At 44.7% G+C, this 22,904-nt stretch overlaps 1 protein-coding gene across 1 annotated transcript in view; it reads left to right on the top strand.

Moving 5' to 3' along the window:
* SDK1 (sidekick cell adhesion molecule 1) overlaps positions 1 to 22,904 on the top strand; it is a 510,043-nt gene that overhangs the window by 153,139 nt on the left and 334,000 nt on the right. Inside the window, exon 4 of the mRNA XM_044233031.1 lies at positions 11,951 to 12,084. Coding sequence (XP_044088966.1) covers positions 11,951 to 12,084 — 134 coding nt within the window. The remainder of the gene's footprint in view (positions 1 to 11,950; positions 12,085 to 22,904) is intronic.

Consider the following 22,904-nt stretch of genomic DNA (forward strand, 5'->3'; position numbering starts at 1 on the left):
ATCTTAAAACCTTCCTTCCTGATTTATGATGCTGAAATCATGCCCTTTTAGGATCCCGGGAAATTCCTTAGTTGAATCCTGAGTCCTTGTGATGTGACCTAGCCTCTGATCATTTCCTGCCTGTGTGATAATAGCATGTTCAAGGCTTATCTTGTACATTTCCTGGCAAAGGCCCATCATCAACCATTTCTCCACAAGGAACTGGTTTCTTCATGTGGAAATGGCATTTAGAGACCACATCTGGCCTCAGGAATTGGAACCATCAGTTTTAACCACTGCGAGAGACTGTCTGACTCCACAATTCTCTGCTGGAATGTGGCGACTAATTAAACCCCTTGATATTCTCTTATCTAACAGGAAATGCCCTAGTAAGGGTTTAACAATCATTTGTAAGATGAGTGAGTGAGTGAATGAAGGAAGGAATGAGTGAAACACATTTTGTGCTAGACTCTGATCATTGCCAAACAAAAAATATATATATAATATGGCCCACCTAAGAGGGAGATTGTCAGAACCGTTCAAATCACTACCAGTCTTCCAAAGAATTCTGAAACTCCTGTGAACCACACAACTTCTCTTTCCACCCTCTCTCCTTCCTCCCAGTGACCTCCCCACCAGCCTGGCCTTTTTGATCTCCCTCTCCCATTCTGGATCCACTCCAGACTTTGTTTCTCTCCTTGTTGTGAATTCCCAAGACTCTCCCTTCTCTAGACTGTGCTGTCACCCCAGATTGCTTGGTAAGACCCCGCAGGAAAGGAAGAGAGAGGTTGCAAATGCCCTTGATTGAAAGTCTCGCCATAAATAAGCACACAGATGCCAACACCCAGTCAGAGAAAGCTCTGTGTTCGTCCTGCGGTGTGATGTGGGACGTGCATTGTTGAGTATTGGTAGTGCCTGGCCCCATGCTTAGCGCATGTACACACTTCCAACTGATTTTTTAATACACAAGATGGCCCTGGGAGCTAGGCAGACATCTCTCGTTTCAGAGATGAAGAAACGGAGCCCAGAGAACTAACTTTTTTTTTTTTTGCATTTTTTTTATTTATTTATTTTCAGAAAAACATTATTCATTATTTTTTCACCACACCCAGTGCTCCATGCAAGCCGTGCCCTCTATAATACCCACCACCTGATACGTTCTTAAGGCTTTTCTGTGACTGCTGTAACAAATTTCCACGAACTCAGTGACTATTTTCTTGCCAGGGTCTATTTTCAGGGTCTATTTTCTTGCTGTGCTAGAGGTCAGAAGTCTGACATGAGTCTGATGGTGTGTAGAGGGCTGCGTTCCTCTGGAGGATCTGGGGAAGAATCTGCTTCTTGCCTTTCCAGCTCTAAGTGTTCTTAGACCTGTAGCCCCTCATCCATCCTCAAGCCCTCAGATCTCTTTCTGGCTCTGGCTGTCCTGACTGCTTTCCCTTTTAGGGACCCCTGTGATAACTTGGACCCACCCAGATCACCCGGTAGCATCTTCCATTTCAGAATCCTTAATCACGTCTGCAGAGATCCTCTGCCATGTGAGGTTTTATATTTACTGGCTTTGAGGGTTAGCACGTGGCCAGCCCTGGGGCCACCATTCTGTAAACTCAAAGGGAGCGCCTACGCTATACATGGGGTCTGGGAGGGGGCCGCACCTTTTCCTGCCTGTCCACCCTGCAAGGCTGACCTCTCCTTCAGGGACTCCCAGAGGGCTTTACCTTTGGGTAACTCTGGCAAAGAGTGGGCTGTGGTCTTTCACTCTGTTCAGTCCTAGTGCCTGGTTCATTGTAATAATTTGGGGCCAGGATGCGGGTTTGCTTGGTGCAAACCTAAAATGCCTGTTGAGAAATGTGGCCAAGGACCAAGAACAAATCCATCAGCACCTAACGAACAACAGCGCCATTCTCCATGAAGACAAACGGAGGCAATTACGTTTTATGTTACTATGTTATGTTTGTCATGGAAATGAACTGCATGATCGTTAACAATCGCGGGAAGTGGAGACAGTTGGGAAAGTGGCTGTTACCCTTTTCTTTCTATTTTTATCCATTTTCCTCATTTTGTTTTCATGTGGGGTGTCTAGGCACTATGAGTGATGTTACCTAAATACGCACATGGCCTGTAACTCACAGGTGTATTGTCATGGTTAATAATGTTTTCAATATACTTAGACTTTCCCAAAATGATCCTCTTTAAATTATTTATGGCTATATTTTGGGCATATCACCATTTACCCTGGCAAATCTGAATTTGCCTGCCCATTTTCTCCGTTTAGACACATCCTAATGTCCAAATCAAATGGTTTTATGAAGCTTTTCCTGGAGAAGTCTGAAGTGGGTAGTTCTTGAGAAAAAAGGATTGTCTGTCTCCAAAGGAAATGATCACTAATCTTCATAGCCAACCCCAAGCCTCTAATCTCTGCCTCCTGTTAGCAGGAGCAATGGCTGGACCTCGTGGGGAAGTTAATTCCTACCAGAGTGACCAAGGAGGCCTGGCTTGCGGGTTCTGCAGGATAAGAGGGGGAACCCCTCACCTCCTGCTTATTCACCTCGGAGGCCTGGGGCTCCCCTGCCAAGCTCTGGCCTATTGTGGAGCAGTGGTCCTCCCAGTAGACGTCAACCCTTGGGACTTTGACAAAGCTGAGTGCATCACCCCCTCCATGATCACTGCCTCATTCTGGGCACTGTCTTAGTTACTGGGGAGCCTGACCTGAGTCCTAGAGAAGTGGGCGAGAGAGACAGAAAGGGACAGATGAAAACAGAGAGAGATGGAGACAGAGAAGGGTGGAAGAGAGGATGAGAAGGAGGGAGAGGCATGCACCCAGGCCAAAACACTCTTGAACACCAGGACAAAGGTTTGTGTCAAATACCGTTCCTGGCCTCGTGCCCCACCAGATATTGGGAGAGGGAAGGCAGCTAGACTCAGGTGAGGGAACTTGGGTAGGTGGGGTGGAGGTGGGTGCGGTGAAGGGGACTGGGTTAAAGTCTTGATTCCTCTGCTTTCTTTGGGAAAATTCCTTCTCTTCTAATAGTATCTGTTTTCTATCTGTAAAGTAGGGGTGACAACAGTAACTCACCATTTTGGAGTTGGGGGCATATGCCAGGCATGTCGCTAATCAGTCTTTATGTTATCTCGTTTGTTTCTCACGCCAGTGCTAAGCAATGGATGCCTTTGTTATCCCCACTGACAGACAAGCAGCCTGCTCAGTGCCCACAGCCGGCGGGGGGTGGGGTGGGGGTTGGTAGAGGAGGGTCCCCTGCAGTGATCTCTCCATCCACTTCTTGGTCACAACCACCGGGTACTGGGAGAACCAGCTGTGGCGATGTGCTCAGAGCGCTGAGCACATGCCATGCCCCTGGAACGTGCTCAAAAAAGTCTGCCCCTTACTACTCTGCAGGGCAGGCAAAGCAGCTTGGCAGAGGAGGATGACTGAAAGGGGCTTCTTGCTCCTTCTGTGAAACTGCATGAAGCCCCAGGTCGTGGGATGAACGGGGGGAGCCAGGGGGCCTGTTCTCAGGGAGATACATCGAAGACAGACAGGCTCACCCCTGCTGACATGGAACGCGGAGGGACCTGTCAGAACTCAGGGAAAAAAACACGGCTGTCCATCTCCCAGCTGTGGCTAACAGTTCTGTTGGATCCGCTGATCCGCACCTTTGGAGTAACTCCCAGTGCGAGGTAAATAATGCAAGGTCTTCTGGGCCCTTAGCCCAGCCTGCGCTCCCGGAGGATATTTTCATTTCGCATTAACAAGGGATGTGGTAAACCTTCCTGAGGGTTTAGTTTAGGAGCCCAGTGTTGTAAATACCTCCCAGCCTTATTTATAAATTAGTTGCTCTGTTGACTGTTTTGCCATTGCCCTGTGTTTGTTTGCCGGGCTGTGTGCGTGAGCCTAGAAGGCTTTTGGGCTGTATGGTGGAGCCTTTGGTTTATACACACAGGCCATGGCCCATACTGGTGGTTTCCGAGAAGCAGAGAGTTACAGGAACGTCGGGTATTCTTGTAGATTTATTGTCATCTTCACTGCTGGCAGAGTTCTGTCCTGGAGCACAGGACTCTTGCCCCACAGTCAGGGGAGCGTGTGTTTCCCTGAAGCACGTGCAGGGGCGCCGCCACGGAGCAGCAGCTAGAATCCTCGGGGCGTTGTGACTGTGCCACGGCCACGTGTGCTCTGCAGGCACGGCTTTGTCCCTGAATCATCAAAGAACGTTTAACAAAGAGCAGAAGCTCTTTGTCATAATTACCTTCCTTTAAAGAGGAACTTTTGCCATGACTGACTTGCAAGGGAGAGAACATTCCAGAAGCATTCTGTCCCCCAGAGATCTGCCAGCATTCCTCACTATTGTTTGCTCTTCAAGAGGCACTCTCTTTCATGGCCGTACTCATTGTGCTTGATCCTGTCCCAACGACATGACCCCACACAGGTGATACCATGCAGAGCTGGGTCAAGTGGTCTGCCCACTGCCCCTACTTCTGCAGGAGGGAGAAAGCCTCCATATGCCATGTGCAGAAGGAAGGGAGATTCGGAGAGAAACTGTCTGGCTTGTCTGGATGTTTGAATCGCCAGGCTCAGCCTTCCCGACGTAGCCCACGAGGCGGGGCTGGCTTCCTCGGGAACGACTGGTCGTCACACAGGCGCACACACGCCGGCTGGGGGCCTTCACTGGGGGTTCTCGTGTCCACAGGCTTGGCGGCACCTCGCTCTGCAGGCCGTCAGTTCAGGGAAGAGTGTCTCAGTTGGCCATGGCAATACACATTTAATTCTGGGCTGACATACGTATTGCTTTTATGATGACATATATAAAGTGAATTTTTTCAGATCTGTCCACTCTCAGGAGAGCCCCCTCTGGGGAGGATTTGGTTGGGGCCTATCTGGGTTCTAGACGTCTTTCTGTCATCCTTTTTAACGGTTTCTAGTTTGAGTAGATTTTACGGTCTGGGTCAGAGCCAATGTTTAAGGACCTGACTACACATTCTACACATTGTGCTGAGCCTTTTTCTTTTTCTACTTGTTTTGTTTGGTAGGGGAAAAAAATGAATGTGGCTGGAATTCTTATGCCCGAACTTCAGCTCTGTTTGAACCTTCCTCGGTCAACTTCATTCTTCCACATATGACCAGGCCAGAATTTGGGCGTGACCTCTTATTCGTGCCCAGAACTGGAACCATTAGCCTAAAATAACAAAAGACCCTGGGTAAAATATTCATTGATTAAAATCCTTTTTAAAAGTAACTAGAAAAACAATTTTTTTAAAAAACCAAATGACTAAACTAGAAAAATAAATACGTAAAAGTAGCTAGAAAACTTAAGAAGCACTGCTGTAAAGAAATACATTTCTCCTGGGCAAAAATCCCGATGGAATAGACCCTTCAGTGGTGTATCGGGTTACCCTGAAATTTCTTTCCTTCTTTCCTCTCTCTTCTGTTGTGCAGTATCTTTCCAAGAGGAAAAGGATGGGTTCTGTTACTGTCATATCAACATGTGCTGAGAAGAGGCCAGGGACTTTTCCAGCATTAAAGTCTAATATCGTAGGTGTTGCTGTTGGAGTAGGAGATGGGGGCTGGGTACCGGGAAAGGAGGTTTTTCTGGGCCTTTTTGCTGAAACGTCCCTCTGGCCCCTGTGCACATGGCTTCAGGTCATACTAGCTTCGGATGACTTGATGATATTAAGTTAGGGACCCAGCGACTCAGCCATGTTTGTATGGCCACCTGTTCAGTGAAACTCTAAAAAGTATCTGGTATTTAGCCCTAGAAGGAGGATAGTTGACTACATTTGTTATCTGACCACCTGCCATCCACACGCACCACGTCTGAGATCCAGCGGACACTGAGCAGGGACTTCATGCCAGCCCCACTCCCAGCACTGCCTCCCTGGCACACGAAGGCCCTTGTGATGAGTACTGTCACCCCTATTTCATAGATGACAAAACCAAGTAGTGAGCCTGAGGGAACAAACCAGAGCCAGACCTCATTCCAGGCCTCTTGACCCACCCAGGTCATCCTTAATCTGGGCATTTCCAGGACCTCTCTCTCTCAGCACAGAGTACTGTACTTCCCTCGGCCTGGGTCTACCTGTGGACTTACTACCCGTCGTCTGTAATCATCTTGTACTGGCAGAACGAGGGGGTGCTTTCTCTGCAGACCATTTGAGATTTTAATTTGAAGGCAGACCATGTTTTACTTCAACTCACCAGGAAGCAGTCCTGGAGATGAACGAGCTTTGAGCTCGTTCCCTTCTGCTTTTGGTGTCCCTTCTGCTTTTACTCAAAGACAGACATCGTGCACTCAGGAAGGTGTCCCTCTTTGCTTCTCTTTACGGCACACGGAAGTTCCTTCTCTGCCGCTGCTAGGCAAGCTGACCCTGATGCCCACCCAGTGCCTGTGCTCTTGGCGAGCAGTCTGGGAAGCCCCAGGCCAGGCCCACAGTTTGGGGGAAAGGTGGATGCTTTGTCCTTTGGGGCAGGACAAGTAGGAGCCCTTGACCAGATTTTCAGGTGGGAGGCTCGGCAGAGCCGAGGATGGTACTTCCTTCCGTGTCACCTCCAGAAGCAGCCCTCCTGTTCCTGAGCTGCTACATGTGTTCTTGATTAGAGAGCCTGGCCTGCCTTTCTAATATGACATCTCATCCGCATTGTACTAAGAAGCTGTCACCGGGAAGATAGATGTGGTCAGACCTCCACATTTTCAGCTGCCTCTTTGGCTTCTCTACTCCTCCTTTAAAATTCTCTAAAATACATATTTGGGACTTTGCAGACCTATCATTTTCTTTCTCTGTCTTTTGGGTGTGTTCTTCCCATTAAGCTACATCCTCGTGTTCAGGAACGATATTTCCCTATGACTTTCCCTGGATAGTGTCGCACACACCACTGGTGTTTGGTACAGTCTCACTGAATGGTCAGGTGACCCCCTTTCTTCCTGGGTTCCTCCAAAAATGAACAATCACAGAAACTATGCCCATATGAATACGTGCATGTTTTTCACGCTCTGTGCTTAAATACTGGCGGCAACTGTGTCTAAGACAGAACATGTGTGTATTGAACAGGCTTCAGATCCAAACAGTTTTAAGGGAGTTATCATTTAGAACTCCTATCCTTTAATGTACCCCCACTTGTGTCTGTAATTAATGGTTCACAGCTGATGTAGAATAGATTGAAGAATTTATATAAATTGAATTATATTTCCCCATATACTTGCCCTAATGAAATTAACCACACGTCCTATAGGAAAGAGTCCCTGCATGGATTAAATTGAAGTGTTTGGCAAGGCATGGACCACACTGGCAACTAAGCTGGTGGAAAGCTTGAACAGCCCCTCCCTCTCCCTTCCCACTCTTAAGGGAAAGTCAATAAAATGTTTCCTGTTACTTCCTGTAGTTCATAAAAGCACGGAATCTAAGCTCCATGGGACCTGGGCTTTGTGCACCTTGCTCGGGTTCGTATGGCCTCTGCTCTGACGAGGGACTCAGATGTGACTACATAAGGAATATGGTTAGGCCTGGGGACTCAGATGTGACTACATAAGGAATATGGTTAGTAGATTGTCTTCCCACAGCAATCCGGGCAAATGTCTACCCTCACTTTCCTTCCCCGTCCTGGGCAGCTCCGAGGGGAAGGGCAAGTAGGGCAGCCACCAAGCTGGTGCTGCCATTATTAACATGTCAGGGCCGCAGGTTGGAAAGCTAGTGTTCTATACGGCGTTAAGAAAGTGAGGATCTCTGACACTGGCAAGCGGGGCAGGAAGCTCACTTGTAGATATGCCCACTGCTTGCCGGCCTCCATCTCCATGCAGCCAGTGCCTGAGCCCTTGGATCTAGGTGTTCAGGGGCATTTTCCCCTCACAGGTGATTTTGATCAGAGCTGATGGTCAACGACTCCAGGGATCGCCTCTGAGGTTTTAACTTCCTGAAATAGAGAATTCTCATTTTGCCAACTCCCTCAATAAAATGTTGGGAGAATCAAGTGCAGATCCCAAAAGCACTTGGAATGTGCCCTTCCAAATGAGTCCTCCTCTGAACCACTGCATTACTCAGGACAGCCGATTTCTCTCTGAGAACTGTCCCTGTGCTTATGGTCGGCAGCTAGCAACCCTTCAACCTGCTCCTCATGAGTCTGGCACTCTGCTCTCCCAAGCTTTAGTGAGCTGAACTTTTTTACATTTCTGTATTATTTTCTTTATTACTATCCAATGGAATTAGAATGTTTCATTTTGAAATGTAGAATTAAAATGGAGGAAGGCTAAGGAAATAATTTCATATAAAACCATACACACATTTATTTTAATAAAGTAAAAATCTCCTTGACTTAATGCTATAATATTCCTGTAAGGTCAATGTAAGTTTTAAATTAGTACTTTGGAATTATGTGATTAAAAAAGCCAAATAGTCTGTATGATGGGCAAAGTAGTAAACGCATGCCTTGCATTCATTCTGAAAGTTGTTCTCCTGGTTCAAAAGTGATTTATTGTGGAAAGATATTTTAAAATACAGAAATCGACTCTGAAAAACAATCTGAGGGTTTTAAAGGGGTGGAGGGTGGGAGGTTGGGGGAACCATGTGGTGGGTATTAGAGAGGGCATGGAGCACTGGGTGTGGTTCAAAAACGATGAATACTGTTACGCTGAAAAAAAATAAATTTTAAAAATAAATAAATAAAAAATAAAATACAGAAATCTAAAGATAATTAGTTATAATCTTACCACTCAAAGTTAAGTGCTATTAGCATTTATATATACACATACAGATAGAAACACACAGGATTATTTTCTATGAACCGAGGACATACTCTTCTTTTTTTGAACCCCAAGTAGGTGCTCCTGGCCATGCTGTTTTGTATCTGTGTCAGGATTCATTTGACTTCTGGAAACAGAAACCCTAACTTCAATAAGTTTAAACGTGAATGAAGTATATCACCTTATGAAATAGGAAGCCAGAGAGGATGGGCTGCAGGCTGGTTGGGTCATTGACTTAGATACTTCCTTTTCTCTCTGTCCTGCCACCAACCTCATCAGCTTCATGCTAAGGTTGTACCCTTCATGGCCATACAGTTGCCACCGTGAACATCTGGACAGCACGCTTCTTCATTCACGTCTGGTGGAGGACATGGCAATCCTGCCCTTCCATCTGGTGAGAAGAACTTGGGGACAATCACCAGATACAGTCACCAGATACCTGCTCCAGGCCAACCGGCTCTAGCCCAGGTTTCTCTGTCAGTCCCTGGCAAGAGGGATTGGATCACCATGACTGGTTTAGACTGGTTAGGGTCAATTCTCCAAACCAGAGGCCTACTGTAAAATGGTGAGGATGTGGAATAGATGTGGGAAGTCAGCCCCCAGCTCAGTAACCTGATGTTTTCCCAGAATGTTTTATGGACACATAGGAGATTCACAGGAAAGGATCACTTAGCTTATTTTCTCATCATCACCTTCACGCTATTGTCTAATGTGCTCTGACTTTCAAAATTCTGTCCCTCCTGCTTTTGTCTACACACGCTTTCCCCAGCGTTGTGAGGGTAGCTGGCAGCCTCTAATTGTGGGACCTCCTGCCTTTTCTCCAACAGGGGTGAGAGCTTGCCCCCAAGTGTGCTCCTCCCCTTTGTCCAGCTGGGCAGCCTGGGTCCCATGCCACTTCTCGGGTCTTGCGGTGTGGTGCCCGTACCTGAACTGGCCTCTGATGACCAAGATCCAAACCTGGTGCTAGGAAGGGCCAGCTTCATGGCATACGTGGCAACCTGGGCCGGGCGTGAGCACAACAGAATCATCGGGGTCTGTTATGGAGGAAGACTCAGAATGCATGCATGGTAAATGACCTGCTTCAGTGTCTTTAAAAACTGCTCTGTTCTTAAGCATTATAACAATGATCTGAATCATCTGAAATTAAGAAAAATGTCTTCAGATGGTTCAATTTTCATTTTAAAAACTCAGTTTCTTTTGTAGAAATGCTCTGCTCAGAAAGAGTTGGATGAGAAGAAAGAATAAAGTCTTCTGGGGAACTGATCCTCATTAATCTAGTGTTCTCTAAAGTTTGGGCATTTTTGTGCTGTCTTTTTTGGCTTAGACAAGTTTTTCTTCATAAGTTTTGATTTAAAATCATCTAGAAATTAAAATCTAGAAGGGCAAAAAAATGAACTTAAAGATACAAATTATAATAGATGTAAACTTAAACATTTTTATTCTTTATGTACTTTTCATTTTCAGTACCCTTGAGACAATTTCATAAATAATATAGAGAATTAATAGGCATTTTTGAAGAATAATTCTGAAAGATACTAGGCATATTTGAAATTACTACAGCAAAAATTAGATGTTAGGGAAAAAAGTTATGACATATTCAGTTTTTTAAATTGTACTATTAAATGTGTAACTTAGGTATAATAAATATTCATATTTAATTTTAGGTGCCAGGGTAACATATACTAAAATAAAATGGAACAATTTCTATGGCTCTATAAAGGAATCTATAAAGGAGTCATAAATAATTATAGTAAAACTTCTTTGAGATATTTTTATGGGACTAAAAATTGAAAAATAGTTAATAGGGAAATTTTCGTAAGTGAGAAAGGAGGTAGGTTAGTCACAGAGACCTCAAACTGCAATATATCCTTTGGAACCCTGAATAAGCAGTAACTTCGTAAGATAATCTTGTATAATGTGCAAAAGTGGAGAGTGTCTAAAGGGGCTTTCCAGAAAGTAGCAAGAAGAAAAAGATAATTATTATAGTAAAATTCAGATTGGTCATGCAGTTTACATTCTTTTTTTTTTTCTTTTTAATGTTACAAGAACAGAGATCTTGCCTGAATTTGGAAGGGCGGCAACTGTCTAGGATTTAAAATGAACAAGTAAACGTATTCCCTATAGAGTAACAACCTGTGGGCAGCAACACAGCTCACTCCGATCCTGGGTGCTTCTGGCATTTGGATAAGAGCTGAGACAAAAGGGTGCTTGGGTGCTCAGAATGTGTGTCTTTCTTGCAACGCCAAGTCTACCCTTTGTATTTTTTTGCTTTGTTAACAAATTCTGCAAATTATAGCAAGAGCAAAGGACTCCTAGGACATTTATTTTCATTGAAAGCTGCTTGGATTTATGGAAGTTATATCTTTGTTACTTTTCTTCCTCTTCTTTTAAATAAGTACTCTGGTGAGTCTGTGTGGATCTGCCCAGCAGAGCACTAGTCCACCTGTGGGAAGACAGGTCCTCCTTCTGGTATTGTCATGTTGCTCTGTTACCTTGAACAAATAACTTAACCTCTATGATCTTTTCTATTTCTCATTTCTAAAGAGAAGGTGGTGGGTCAAATGTGTCTCTGAGGTTCCTTTTTGTAGCAGAACTGGAGCATACGAGAGGGTCTCAATGATGATGGGCTAGACCGTGCTCTGGAATGAGGGGAGGTGGCCCGGGTGGAGAATGTGCAGTCTTAGCATTAGTGGTTATGGGAAAATCAAGTGGAAGGGGTCATCACTGCCCACTGGCAACTTTTCTTCAACCCACTAGTTGAAAAATAGAGGTACAGAGGCTCTAATGAGGCTCCTTGGGAGGTGAAGGAAATTGCAGTGAATTCTTTTGCCCCCAGTCCAGGTTTGAGGTGATTTAGCTCTGCATTTGCAAGGTTTGTGACCATTGTGTGATCAAACAGCCCTACTTGAAGGGAAAAGACCAGCTCTTCTGGATTTTCTTCTAACTTTTTACACATTCCCATAGGAAACTTTGAGTTTCAACATACCTTAGATATATCTGTTCCAAAATGTTGTCTTCCTCACAGCCAAGGGTCAGAGGGTTCAGACCCTCCCCGCAGGAGTGTGAACTGCACCAGAGAAGACTTAGCCAACACCATATTCCTGAGGTCTGCCTGTATGTTTGGTTTTTTATCCTTCTAGCTTTTCTGTATCTTGGACATTCCTTTCTAGTTGGCCTAATAAATTAATTTGCCTTACGAACAAGAAGTCCCATGGAGTGGTTTTGACCCTGTCTCTTGTCTGACACAGAGCCATCACGCTGGAGAACCAACTGGTGATCCTTGCTGCGACCGCGGGTGACGCCGGGGCTTACTACGCGCAGGCCGTCAACGAGCGGAACGGGGAGAACAAGACCGGCCCACTCATTCACTTGAGTGTCGCAAGTGAGTTTTGAAATTTCGAATAGTGATTCTGAAAGTGAAAAAAATCTTCATTTAATTAATATATATCTCATGGGACATTTCGCAGTAAATCCCTCTCTGAGATAGCGGTGATGGTTTAAGATGGATCCAGTGCCAATAGTTGCTTTCTTTGAAGTGGTATGCAGAAAACGGAGCACAACAGATGATTCTGACTGTGAGCTCTTATCTGATTGGGGATTTAAAATATTTTTGCTTTCGCGGACTGTAACTGCATACTGTTTTGAACAACAACAAAAAATCCTGATTTATAAGGAACTGTAACTATGAACCTTCTTTGGGACTAGATTAAGCATAGTTTATATAAGTTTAATTTAAAAATAAGATCTTTGAGAAAATACATATATGCTAAGTTGCTTTAAAATTAGCAGTATTTCTTTTTTCAAATTTTTATCTATTTATTTTTTTTAGAGATAGAGAGAGAGCAGGGGGCAGAGGGAGAGGGAGAGAGAGAATCTTAAGCAGGCTCCACACTCAGTGCAGAGCCTCACACAGGCCTTGCTTGATCTCATGACCCTGAGATCATGACCTGAGCAGAGCAAGAGTCAGATGCTTAACTGACTGCATCACTCAGGTGCCCCAGATTAACAATATTTCTTAATTTTAATCAGCTGACCATTTCTTCCTACCTGATTTAACTGAATAATGAAGAGAACACAAATTACAGTTACACCTTTAGTTTATTTAAGGAAATTCTACTTTGAGGAAACTAAGTTTGAGGAAACTCAGTTTAAACATTTGGCCTTTAAAAGAAGGCTCTAAAAAGTCTACTAGCTAGAGCTGATTGCTGCAGCAGGGGGAAATGGCCAGAAGCAAGAGCTCTGAGCTACAGGAGATTAAAATGTGCATCTCTCAGGCAGGTCACCAGATGTTGGCAGCATGAAGTTTCTTGGGATGAAATGCAATGACACTGTTCCTAAGAGCATACAGTTGGGAAATGCTTGTAAATTTCAAAACTTGATGATCATATCAAATAAAAACGAATTAAACGGGTTTGTCTGTGTAGTAAGTAGTAGATGTTGTGTCTTTAGGAAACACCTCGAAGGGACAGCTTTTCCCTACAGGTGGTTTGGGAAGTCTCGTGTCATACATAGGATTGGATCACAGTGTTTGCTCCTCGTGCTCCCTGAGGGATATGATTACGTGAAGTTGAGTAGACTGACTGGGTGAATGTCTGTAGCAAACATGGGGCAGAAGACCACAGTGTGCTGCCACGGGCCTGTCACCTTCTTGGTAGGTGCTCCTCAATGGCCATCATCCTGCCGTCAGCACCTCATTCCTCGGAGCTGAATCCTGACTAGGTGCGGACTGGGCTGTCACTGTGGCCTTTTTAATGCCTTGGAGAGTTATGTGCATTGACTGAATGAGGGCTTCACAAAACACAGGCCATGATGTGCTATTTAAAGGACCCTTTGAATCATAATAGAAACAAATGTGACTTACCAAGATTTTTTTCAATATTGATAATAAAGGATGGAAATTATATTATCAAATAGATTGATTACTTTAGTGATTTCTGAGCTTTACAGTTAGAGCCATTTATTCTGGTTAGAAAATTGATTTAACACTCAATTGTAATATATATACCAGGATAATAATTGGTCAGATTGGAAGAATTCTGGGTCAGAAACAAGGAAATTGACCTTAGCCAGTTGGAAGAGGGGGAAAAAATTCCACAAATCATCTGGTTACCATGATGCTACTATCACAGATCTGTGGAATAGTCTGTACCTGTAGTTTCCCCCATGCCCATTCTAGAATGGCCAGTAGGAAATAAAACTAATACAATGAATTTGCAAGTCGCCATCCTAATGCAATACCATGGTGTTAGGTAATTGGAATATGTAAATTCTTTTCAATAATTTCAGTTTCTACTCCAACCAAGAAGTATATTGGAAACAGCTCATGAATATTATAATTAACTGCCTTGCATTTTGCTCCTTCGTATATTTTTATCTTTTCATTGGCACCAGGTAAAATGTGTGGACGGTGAGATAGAAAGAGGTAGATGATGTGGTTGGACTTATTGTAAATCTTGGGAGAAAACCTGCATATTGTTTCCTTATATATTCTTTGCTTTTTATTTGGGACCAAGTAATGTGTGAGGAATCAGAGGGTGGAGGAAACAGCCTTATTTTGATTCTCAGGATAACATTCTGTTGACATATTGGATTTAGCTAAAAGTTAAATGGCACTCTATTATGCATTTTCTCACTGAAAATTCTACTTTGAAACCTCTAAAGACGAGAAATACTGATAAATCTGTAGACATCCCCAGAACTGTATGTGTAAGGGCTTCTCCTTTCTGGATCACAGCAAATGCTTTCAGCAGCAGAACCCGCTCTCAGGTCCATGGCCAGCACCTGGTGAGGCCAAGGAAGGGGGACATGCAACACCTCTGGGCTTATCATGGGGTTAGGTGTCCTCAAGACCCGTCCATGCTCGTGGTAGGACACACTGTGTGCTGGAGACATAGTTATTTTGTTTTGTTTTATTTTTTTTTTCTGATGGAGGCTTTGTAAAAACACCAACCAAGACTGATGACATTTCTTAAAAACTTGCCAGCCAGCATTTTTGAAGAATCAAAAGGTATTATTATCGCCAATTATCATTTAATGAAGCTAAATTTTTCTTCGGCAGCAGGAGGCTAAAATAAGGAAGGTTTATGTAGGGAATACGATTGAGGTGGTCAGGTACTGGAAATTAAATTCCTGGTGGATCGTACTGTAATTAATTTAAAATTGTAGAGCACCAGGCGGCCCCACCTCTTATTTCCTGTCATAATAATAAGCATTTCCTCCTGCAGGACAGCCCAGTGTCAAAGTAGAAGAGCACCCAGGGGCCAGCCCTGTCTCAAAACGTCCTTAACACCCCGCTAACAGGAGGAAATAATGTATCTTCCCAAAAGTGGTGTACTATAGAGCTCAAAACCTCACCCCCTTTTCAGTCTCTAAATGTCTTGGCATATTTAAAGCCTATGGGCAGAAAAAATAGGGAAAGGATTGAGATAAAAATAAATAAATCTTTAAAAAGGCATGGCAATTAGAAGGGAAACGCAGCCCCTCCCCACGCTGCCCACTGTTCCGTGCATGTTTAGGAGGTGGTGGTACTGTCTCTTCCCACTTCTCCCCCTTTTGTGGGGCTAAGAAGACAAATTGCAGTGTGTTCTGCACAGACACTTCCTGTCCAGAAGGAGAGGCCATCTCCGAGCTATCCATTCCCCTGCTCCCCAGAGAAAGCCGCTGCCATCTCAGGGCTGGATTCACTTTGAAGTTTTAATGTGACGTGCAGCCAGCAGATGTTAAGGACGTAGGTGGGACTTTGGAAGCATCCTGCATGAATTTTTCATAGCCGGCTCCCGCAGCTCAGGTGCGCGCCAGAAAAAGAATGGGCTGAGCTCACCCGAGAGTAGACGTTTCTATTCTGAGGTCGAACCCAGGCAGGCTTTATAAACCTGTCAACCTGCTTTCGGTTTTCACTTTGAAGATTTTACATCGAGTGAACTTTGGTGGATCAGATCTTCTGAACTGAATTAATACGTGAATAAGAGTTTCTTCTTAAAATCAGAAAAGAAAGGGTAGAGTCGGGAGATGAGAGGAATTCTGCAGGATGATGAGTCCATCACTGTGCAGACGCCACTATGCACGCCTTGACACGTCCTCGGTCTGACCCAACATGTGAGATGGCCAGGGTAATGAAAGCCTCTGGCGGGGAGGAGGGTTGAAAAGGAAGCGGTGCCCATCTCCTTCCCGTGTTTCCACCTCTTTCGTTTTAATGCCTCCTCTTCAAACCACATCTGCAGTTAGGAGATCATTTCAGCCGATCCTCCTTCAGGCTGACAAACCCTTGCTTTTCATTCTGAAGACCACTTAACATTCTTTTGTCCTCTATAATGCTAATTTAAGTGCAGACCTCATATATGTGTAGGAGTTGAAAGTGGATTCCTGAGAATAATGTCTAGGAACAGTTGTCTGAGAGAACCACCCGGTAAAACATGGCTTTTGTGTGCCCAGATAAAATTCTCTCGCATTTTCTTTCTGCCTTAAATATTTCTGGGAGAGGGCGAGGCGGAAGACTTTCAAGTGTACCCTGACATGGGTTGGATTCCCAAAGCAATAGGAACGGTTGGCAATATTACTGGAAGCCTGTCCAGAGACAGGGTCCACACCACACATGATGAATTTAGAATACAGCTATAGCTTAATACACTGGACGGAACTTCATGGCCAGAATTTTCAGGAACATAAATAGAAAGTGTACTTTATGGTAGAGTAATGAGTTAATTAATCATTTAGGATGTATCGAACCTTCCAAGGGGGCTGTGTAATGAAGCATAAGACATTCTCTGGTCCCGGCATCCTGGAGCTGGTTATGAGCAGAATGGAGTGTACCCTGGGGTCCCTAGAGCAATTCCGTAGGCACTCCATCGGTAAATAAGCCTTGTGCGTTCACCCCTCATACGTGTGTACTCAGTTATTTATAAATTAGAAGCATGTAACTATCCTACAAAAGCGACGATGGTGAAATAAATGCTATCTTAAGTAACTTTCTCATCAGCAACATCTCACTAATCTCAAAAATAAAACAAGTTATTCTACCAGCAGAAGTGGGTTTATTCAGGAATAACAGAGAATCTAATTCAGGACAAGCAAACTATGGCAAAGCCATAGGCAAGTTCAAGAAACAAAACAGGAGTGTTATTTTTGGAGAACAAGGAGGAAGTTGCAGGGGAATTTGAACAAAAGTCTGTTGGAGAAAAGCAAGAGTTCGTGGTGATGACAGTTCCTCATTGGCTGAGTTACAGGAGTGGTTCATTTCTTTTTGTTTTGTTCTGTTATTTAAAAAGACTATTTATTTGTTTGAGAGAGACAGAGAGTGAGCAGCAGAGGGGCAGGGGAGAGGAGAGACACAGTCCCAAGCAGACTCCCCTCTGAATGCAGAGCCGCATGCAGGGCTCAGACTCACTACCCTGAGATCATGACCTGAGCTGAAACCAGGAGTTGGATGCTCAACTGACCAAGCCTCCCAGGCACAGGCATGGCTGACTTCTTGGAGGAGATGCATTACATGTCTTTCCCTGTTGGGGCCTGGAGTTGAGGATTCTTTCCTGGTGAGCATTCTGCTTGGGTCTGTAATTGACAGTTCCTCCTGTAATCGAGGGCAAGCATGGGCTCTCCGCTTCCAGCCTTCCCTTCCCATTCCCTGAACCCACTTTAGTGGGGTTCCCCTTTATTAACTTTCAGATTCATTTGGTCTTTAGTTCCTAGTGTCTCATGGCACAATAAACACTTTGTGAGTGGTCTTTCTGATGATGGTTAACTTTTTTGGACAAATTCTTGTGACATATGTTTCAGGAGAACTATTTCTCCGGTCCCGTTGCCTACGAAGAGCCTGCACAGACAGCTCAGACCTGCGTGCTGCTGTCTGTCGTCCTCATTCGTGCTCCCCTCGGAGCATCTTGACTCTGAACTTCTTCCCATGGTCACTTTCATCCGCGTATCTGTTCTGTGAGAGTTAGTTCAGTTAAAACCAAATACAGTTGACCCCTGAAGAGCACAGGTTTGAACAGCATGGGTCCTCTTCTACGCACAATTTTTCCAATATACAGTACAGTTCTGTAAATGTATTTTCTCTTCCGTATGATTTTCGTAATAACATTTCCTTCTCTAGCTTACTTTATTGTAAGAATATAGTATATTATATATTTAACCCACAAAATGTATGTTAACTGACTCTTATGTAATCAGCAACAGTAGACTATTAGGAGTTAAGTTCTGGGGGAGTTATACACAGATTTTCGGCTTTGTGGGGTGTCAGCAACCCAAACCCCATGTTGTTCAAGGGTCCACTCCACACAAGGACGCCTACCCATGGCAAGTTCTGAGAGCCCACAGATACAAACACTCATCTGGGCACCTTCTTGAAAATGAACACGTTTAGCTCTCCCCCTGAGGTCGTGTACATTATACTGTGTGACATGAGGCCATCCCCCCCAGAGATGTGTTTTGTGTAATGAATGGTATTAGTGAAGATCAGTTTTCTTTTTATGGCTCTGGTTTTAAAAAGAGATAAAAATGCCTGTTCTCACATTTGTTTCTGAACCACAGATGTATGTTTATATGGATTAGTGACAGGTTTAAAGTCAAGTAGAACTGGTGATTCCCAGCCAGACTTCAACTTAAAAGAAAAAAAAATAAAAAGCAAAGATGAGGAAGGCAAGAATAAGTCCATAATTCTCTCCACAATCCATGTAACAAAATTGCATTGTCTGTTCCTTATCCCTGCCATCGCCCGTCTTCTCTTCCCACACTACCCATCTTTTCCCTTTCTGGCCGTTTTCAGCCCAGTCTCCCCCTTGGTAGATGTTAGGGAATCAGGTTCAACTGTGAATTGGAATGTGCCCTAAACCTTTGAATGAATCAGGGATAGTCCCAGTCTCCCAAAGCAGCCGTCTTCACACTGGGCACGGCAGACCTCTCAGGGGACACATGGATTTCTGCGGGGCAAGCAGCCCATAGACCTTTCAGGAAGTCTATTTCCAGGTGCTTTCTTGGGTTGTTCCTAAAACCAGGTGTGTGTGCTGAATCCCAGGGGCTCTCTGCCCCGGTTCCCCCGTCATAGGGTGCGAGTCACACACATCCTGAACCTTTAATACAGGCCTCGTGTGAGGGCGTAAATCACCAGGCGCCAAAGGAAGGAAGAATCCTAAACGTCAGTGTCAGAGTTGTGGAAGTGAAGAGCTCTAATAGTGGGGAAATAAATCATTTTATAAATTAGGTATTTTCACTTTCTTGCTGTCCACCAAATGAGGCAGGACCCACATACATTGTCAGTTGACATTTTATTACAAATAATTTGGGAAGATTGCTAACACAGTACAGCACCAACTTGTAGGACAGGAAGACATTTCCAGCCCTTTCACAGTTTGGGGGGGTGGGTGACGTGACTCACTCTAGTCACTGAAATGTAAGTGGAATGAAGTATGTCACCTCCAGGCCAGGAATGTAAGAGGCAGCAAGCCACCTTCGTGCTCCCCATTCCCTGTGGCTGGGCCACAGGCTGGAAGCTGCCCAGATATCTGAATCAGCATGTGGACAGAACAGCCTGGAGAGTCACCCGGTGGAGTGGGGAGCATTACAGAGCCGCTAATAAGCCTGTGTGTGCTGAGCACCACGACTCTAGGCTTTGTTCTGGGACTAAAAGAATTCAGAGATATCCTCGAATAAAATTCCTCCCATCCTCATGCGCTTTTCTACATGAACATAGTTTCACAGGAGTTGTATCTACAGAAAGGAGGTAGGGTAAGAATCAGGGTAAACCTCTGTCCATTTCAGGGAGAGATACATTTTCAGTGATTTTTTTTTCTTTTATAGGCAGTATTCATCAAAATCCGTTATATGTTTGTTTTGATTAATTGAGTACAAATAATAATTGTAACAGTAACTCAATCCAAGAGAACTTTTTTTAACCCCAGAGCCATATGGTTGCTGGGAAATTTTAATTTATATGCATACCTTATCAAAGGGTATGATAGGGTGATCAATAAAATACTCCAAATCACTGAACGTAATAAATTACGACAAAATTCCTTGGGAGATGTGGAATGAAAATGCAGGTTCAAGAAGAAAAAGGAGTGAGGACAGATTTCTGGCCACTAAACACTAGAGCTCATTCATTTGTTTTTCTCAGTGCGTGATGATGTTTATCCGATGCTTAGACCCACTCAGTCTCTGGATTCCTCTGGACACACATAAAAGAGTACCGCAGCCTTCTCTATTATTAAAATACATCAGCATAGTCAAATATTAAAATACATGAGAAATTCTGTTCTCTGCAGTCCTTGAAATCGGTCTTAAAAAAATGAGGTGTTAACGTGGTTCACATCAGCTGTGGAAGAGCACGGAGTTTTGCAGAATTCTTCTAGGTAATGTAAGAGCAGAAATTCTTCTGAGCTATATGCAGATTTGATGATAATTTGTAAATAAGTGTACTATTCGGGGAGTCCCTAAGGGAGAGGCAGAAGTAGGGCCCGGATGAGCCTTGAGCTCTGGATTGGCATTTTGTGGACATTTTGCCGCTAAATCCCACAACAGCCTGTGAATCCATAACTAACACCACTGCAAATCTGAGGGTACCGAGGCCCCAAGAAGTTAGTTTATCAACCAAAATCACAAGAATAATGAGTGGGGAGTTAGGGATTCAAGACAGAGCTTCTTTGAGCCCCCAACCCCCTAGGTTTTCCCGTGAAAAGGGAACAGCATAGATTTTGGATGCTGTATGGGCTTTGGTGTCAACTTGTGTCCAAGTGAGGGAAGCCGAGGAGAAGGCAGAGCTCAGGGGAAGTAGCCCTCCCGTTGTACTGGAGATTTGGTGAGGGGCTTTTCCACACCCAAGTCTCAGAGGGGCTTGGTTTTGACTTTAAAAGGGAGGCTGTTCCAATGCCATACCCACTCCCAAGAAACAGTCTCAGTAAAGCCTGCATACTGTTCACGCACACACAGCCCAGAGACTCGCACCTTCTTGCAACCACAGAGGGCCACTTGGGTGGCTGCGATGAGAGCCCACTCGCTCACCAGAGCCCAGATGGGCCAAAGGTGTGGTGGGAGAGGTGAGAGTCCGCGCTGACGGAAGGTGCAGCGGTAACTTCCAGTTCCTAACAGCACGCTTGCCATCCCCCGTGATGCAGTGCACACCCTGCGGGGTACAGAGTAAGACGTGGTCTGTCCCGGCAACGTGCCCACCCATCCTCGTGTTCCCACCCCTTCCTGGGGACCTGCTGTGGCAGATTCTGCCCGGGGAGTGAGCCACATCCCAGAATGATGGGCCAAGTGGATTCAGTAAACAAAGCATCCATATTCCTTTGCTTCTCCCAGTATGGGATGATTTTTTAAGGGCAGAAAGGGTCATCTGGTAGTGACTTGCCTAATCAGATTTTAAAACCTCCCCCAAAGTCCATCTTTAATATTTTTCAAAACTACCTCTTCTCCTACCCCCTTGCGAAATACACCAATTGAAAATATTATATTCAGACGTCTAAACACAAAAGTCTTCTGACCATGGCAGTCTAGGGCTGTGACTAGACGTGGCTCTGATAACTTTACCCTTGGCTCTGGGATCTCACTTCTTCACCTTAGCCGGCAAACAGCCGCATGCCCACATTCAGGTGACCGAGGACTTAGCATCCTGTCATTGCAGGCGCTTAATAATTAAACAGAACATTCCGGAACTTGTCATGGTTTGGGAGGGACTCAACACTGCAACTCACTCATGCGATAAGAACCTTGCCAGCCCAGATCCCTTTGGATGCCACGTTCACTGAAGCACTCCGTCTGCTCTTGCTGTCGCTATAATTGATATGAAAAGATAAGCGATTTTTAGAGGGCACAAGCAAGGGAGATGGAAAATTGAATTTTCCTTGCAATCATTTCATCGTCTCTAACATACATCCATCGCACATCTCGTCTGGGGAGATCCTAAGCGAAGTCGTGGTTTATCAGCCGAGATGAGGCCACAGAACCAGTTGTTAGTTGTAAATAGAGTTTTCTGTGAAAAGCTGTGTTTACTCAGTGGTTGGCTAGAGTCGACGACCATGCTTAGTCCCCTGGTGTTCGAGCTTTCACTCTTTTCTGGATGAAATAATCGCACTCTGTTCTTCCTGGTGTTCCCTTTCCTTTTTTTTTGAATGGGCTCAGTGTTCTGAAGGCACTAATCAGGAAACACCTGTTCAATTTGTCTTTCTTCAGAACTTCTGAGGTTTGCAGGCTCCACATTGTCCAACCTGGGCTAGACTGTCTTCATAGCTCATCCTCCAGGAAAAGGAGAATATGTGATTTTCTGATATGGAGGGAACGTGGAGAGTGGAACCAATGACTTTAGTAATGGCCGGGGTTGTGGAGGGCAGGCATAATAGCCCAGGTTTGGAGCAGTCAGGTAAGAATGGGAAGGCATGATCTGGCCTGACGTGGAATGAAAGTGTGTTAGAGCGGTTGTCATAGTTTGGGCCGCTCTAGCAAAATGCTGCAGACGGCAGGCATTTCTGTCTCACTGTTCCGGGGGCTGGAGAGGGCCAAGATGTCAGGTTCCGGTGAGAATTCTCTTCTGGGCTGTAGATGTCTCACTGTACCCTCACACGACAGGAAGGGTCCCTTTAATAAGGGCACTGATCTCCTTCACAGGGCTCCATCCCTGTGACCTGATTACCCCCCGAAGCCCTCGCCTCCTGATGCCCTCACCTCCTGTGTCCAGCTCAGGGATTAGGATTTCAACCGAGGAACTTTGGGGGGCACGAAAATTGCAGGGTATTGCGGTAGGCGAAGCAGTCATCATTTGCTGAGTGTCTGCTCTGTGTCCAGTGTGTAACTATTATACGTAATCTCAGCCCTCGTTTTTTAAAAAAGCCCTAAGGGGTCAGTATTATCCCCATGTTACAAACGAGGAAGCAGATGAAGGGAATAAAGAGCAACACAAAGCCACACAGTTAATTACATGTTTTACTTTCAACCCCAGTCTGTCTGCTCCCAAAGAGATTTTCACCGTTTTATTGGTTGAGATTATTTATATTACAGATCATTTTCGGCTTTTAAGCTCATGTTGAAAGTTCTTACTCCGGTTGCTGCTTTTCTGTTCGCAGCCTAACAACTGGTCACCTTCTGGTAACAGTCCCGTTCTTCCTTTACAGCTTTGTCATAATGTTTTATCGCTGATCACCGTAAATGATGTTCTTTCGGCTCTTATAGAAGGCAATTATAGCACATAATTAAAATTGTAGATCTTTACAGTGTGCT

This window comes from Neovison vison, chromosome 14 (assembly GCF_020171115.1).
Source record: "Neovison vison isolate M4711 chromosome 14, ASM_NN_V1, whole genome shotgun sequence".
Classification (NCBI taxonomy): domain Eukaryota; kingdom Metazoa; phylum Chordata; class Mammalia; order Carnivora; family Mustelidae; genus Neogale; species Neogale vison.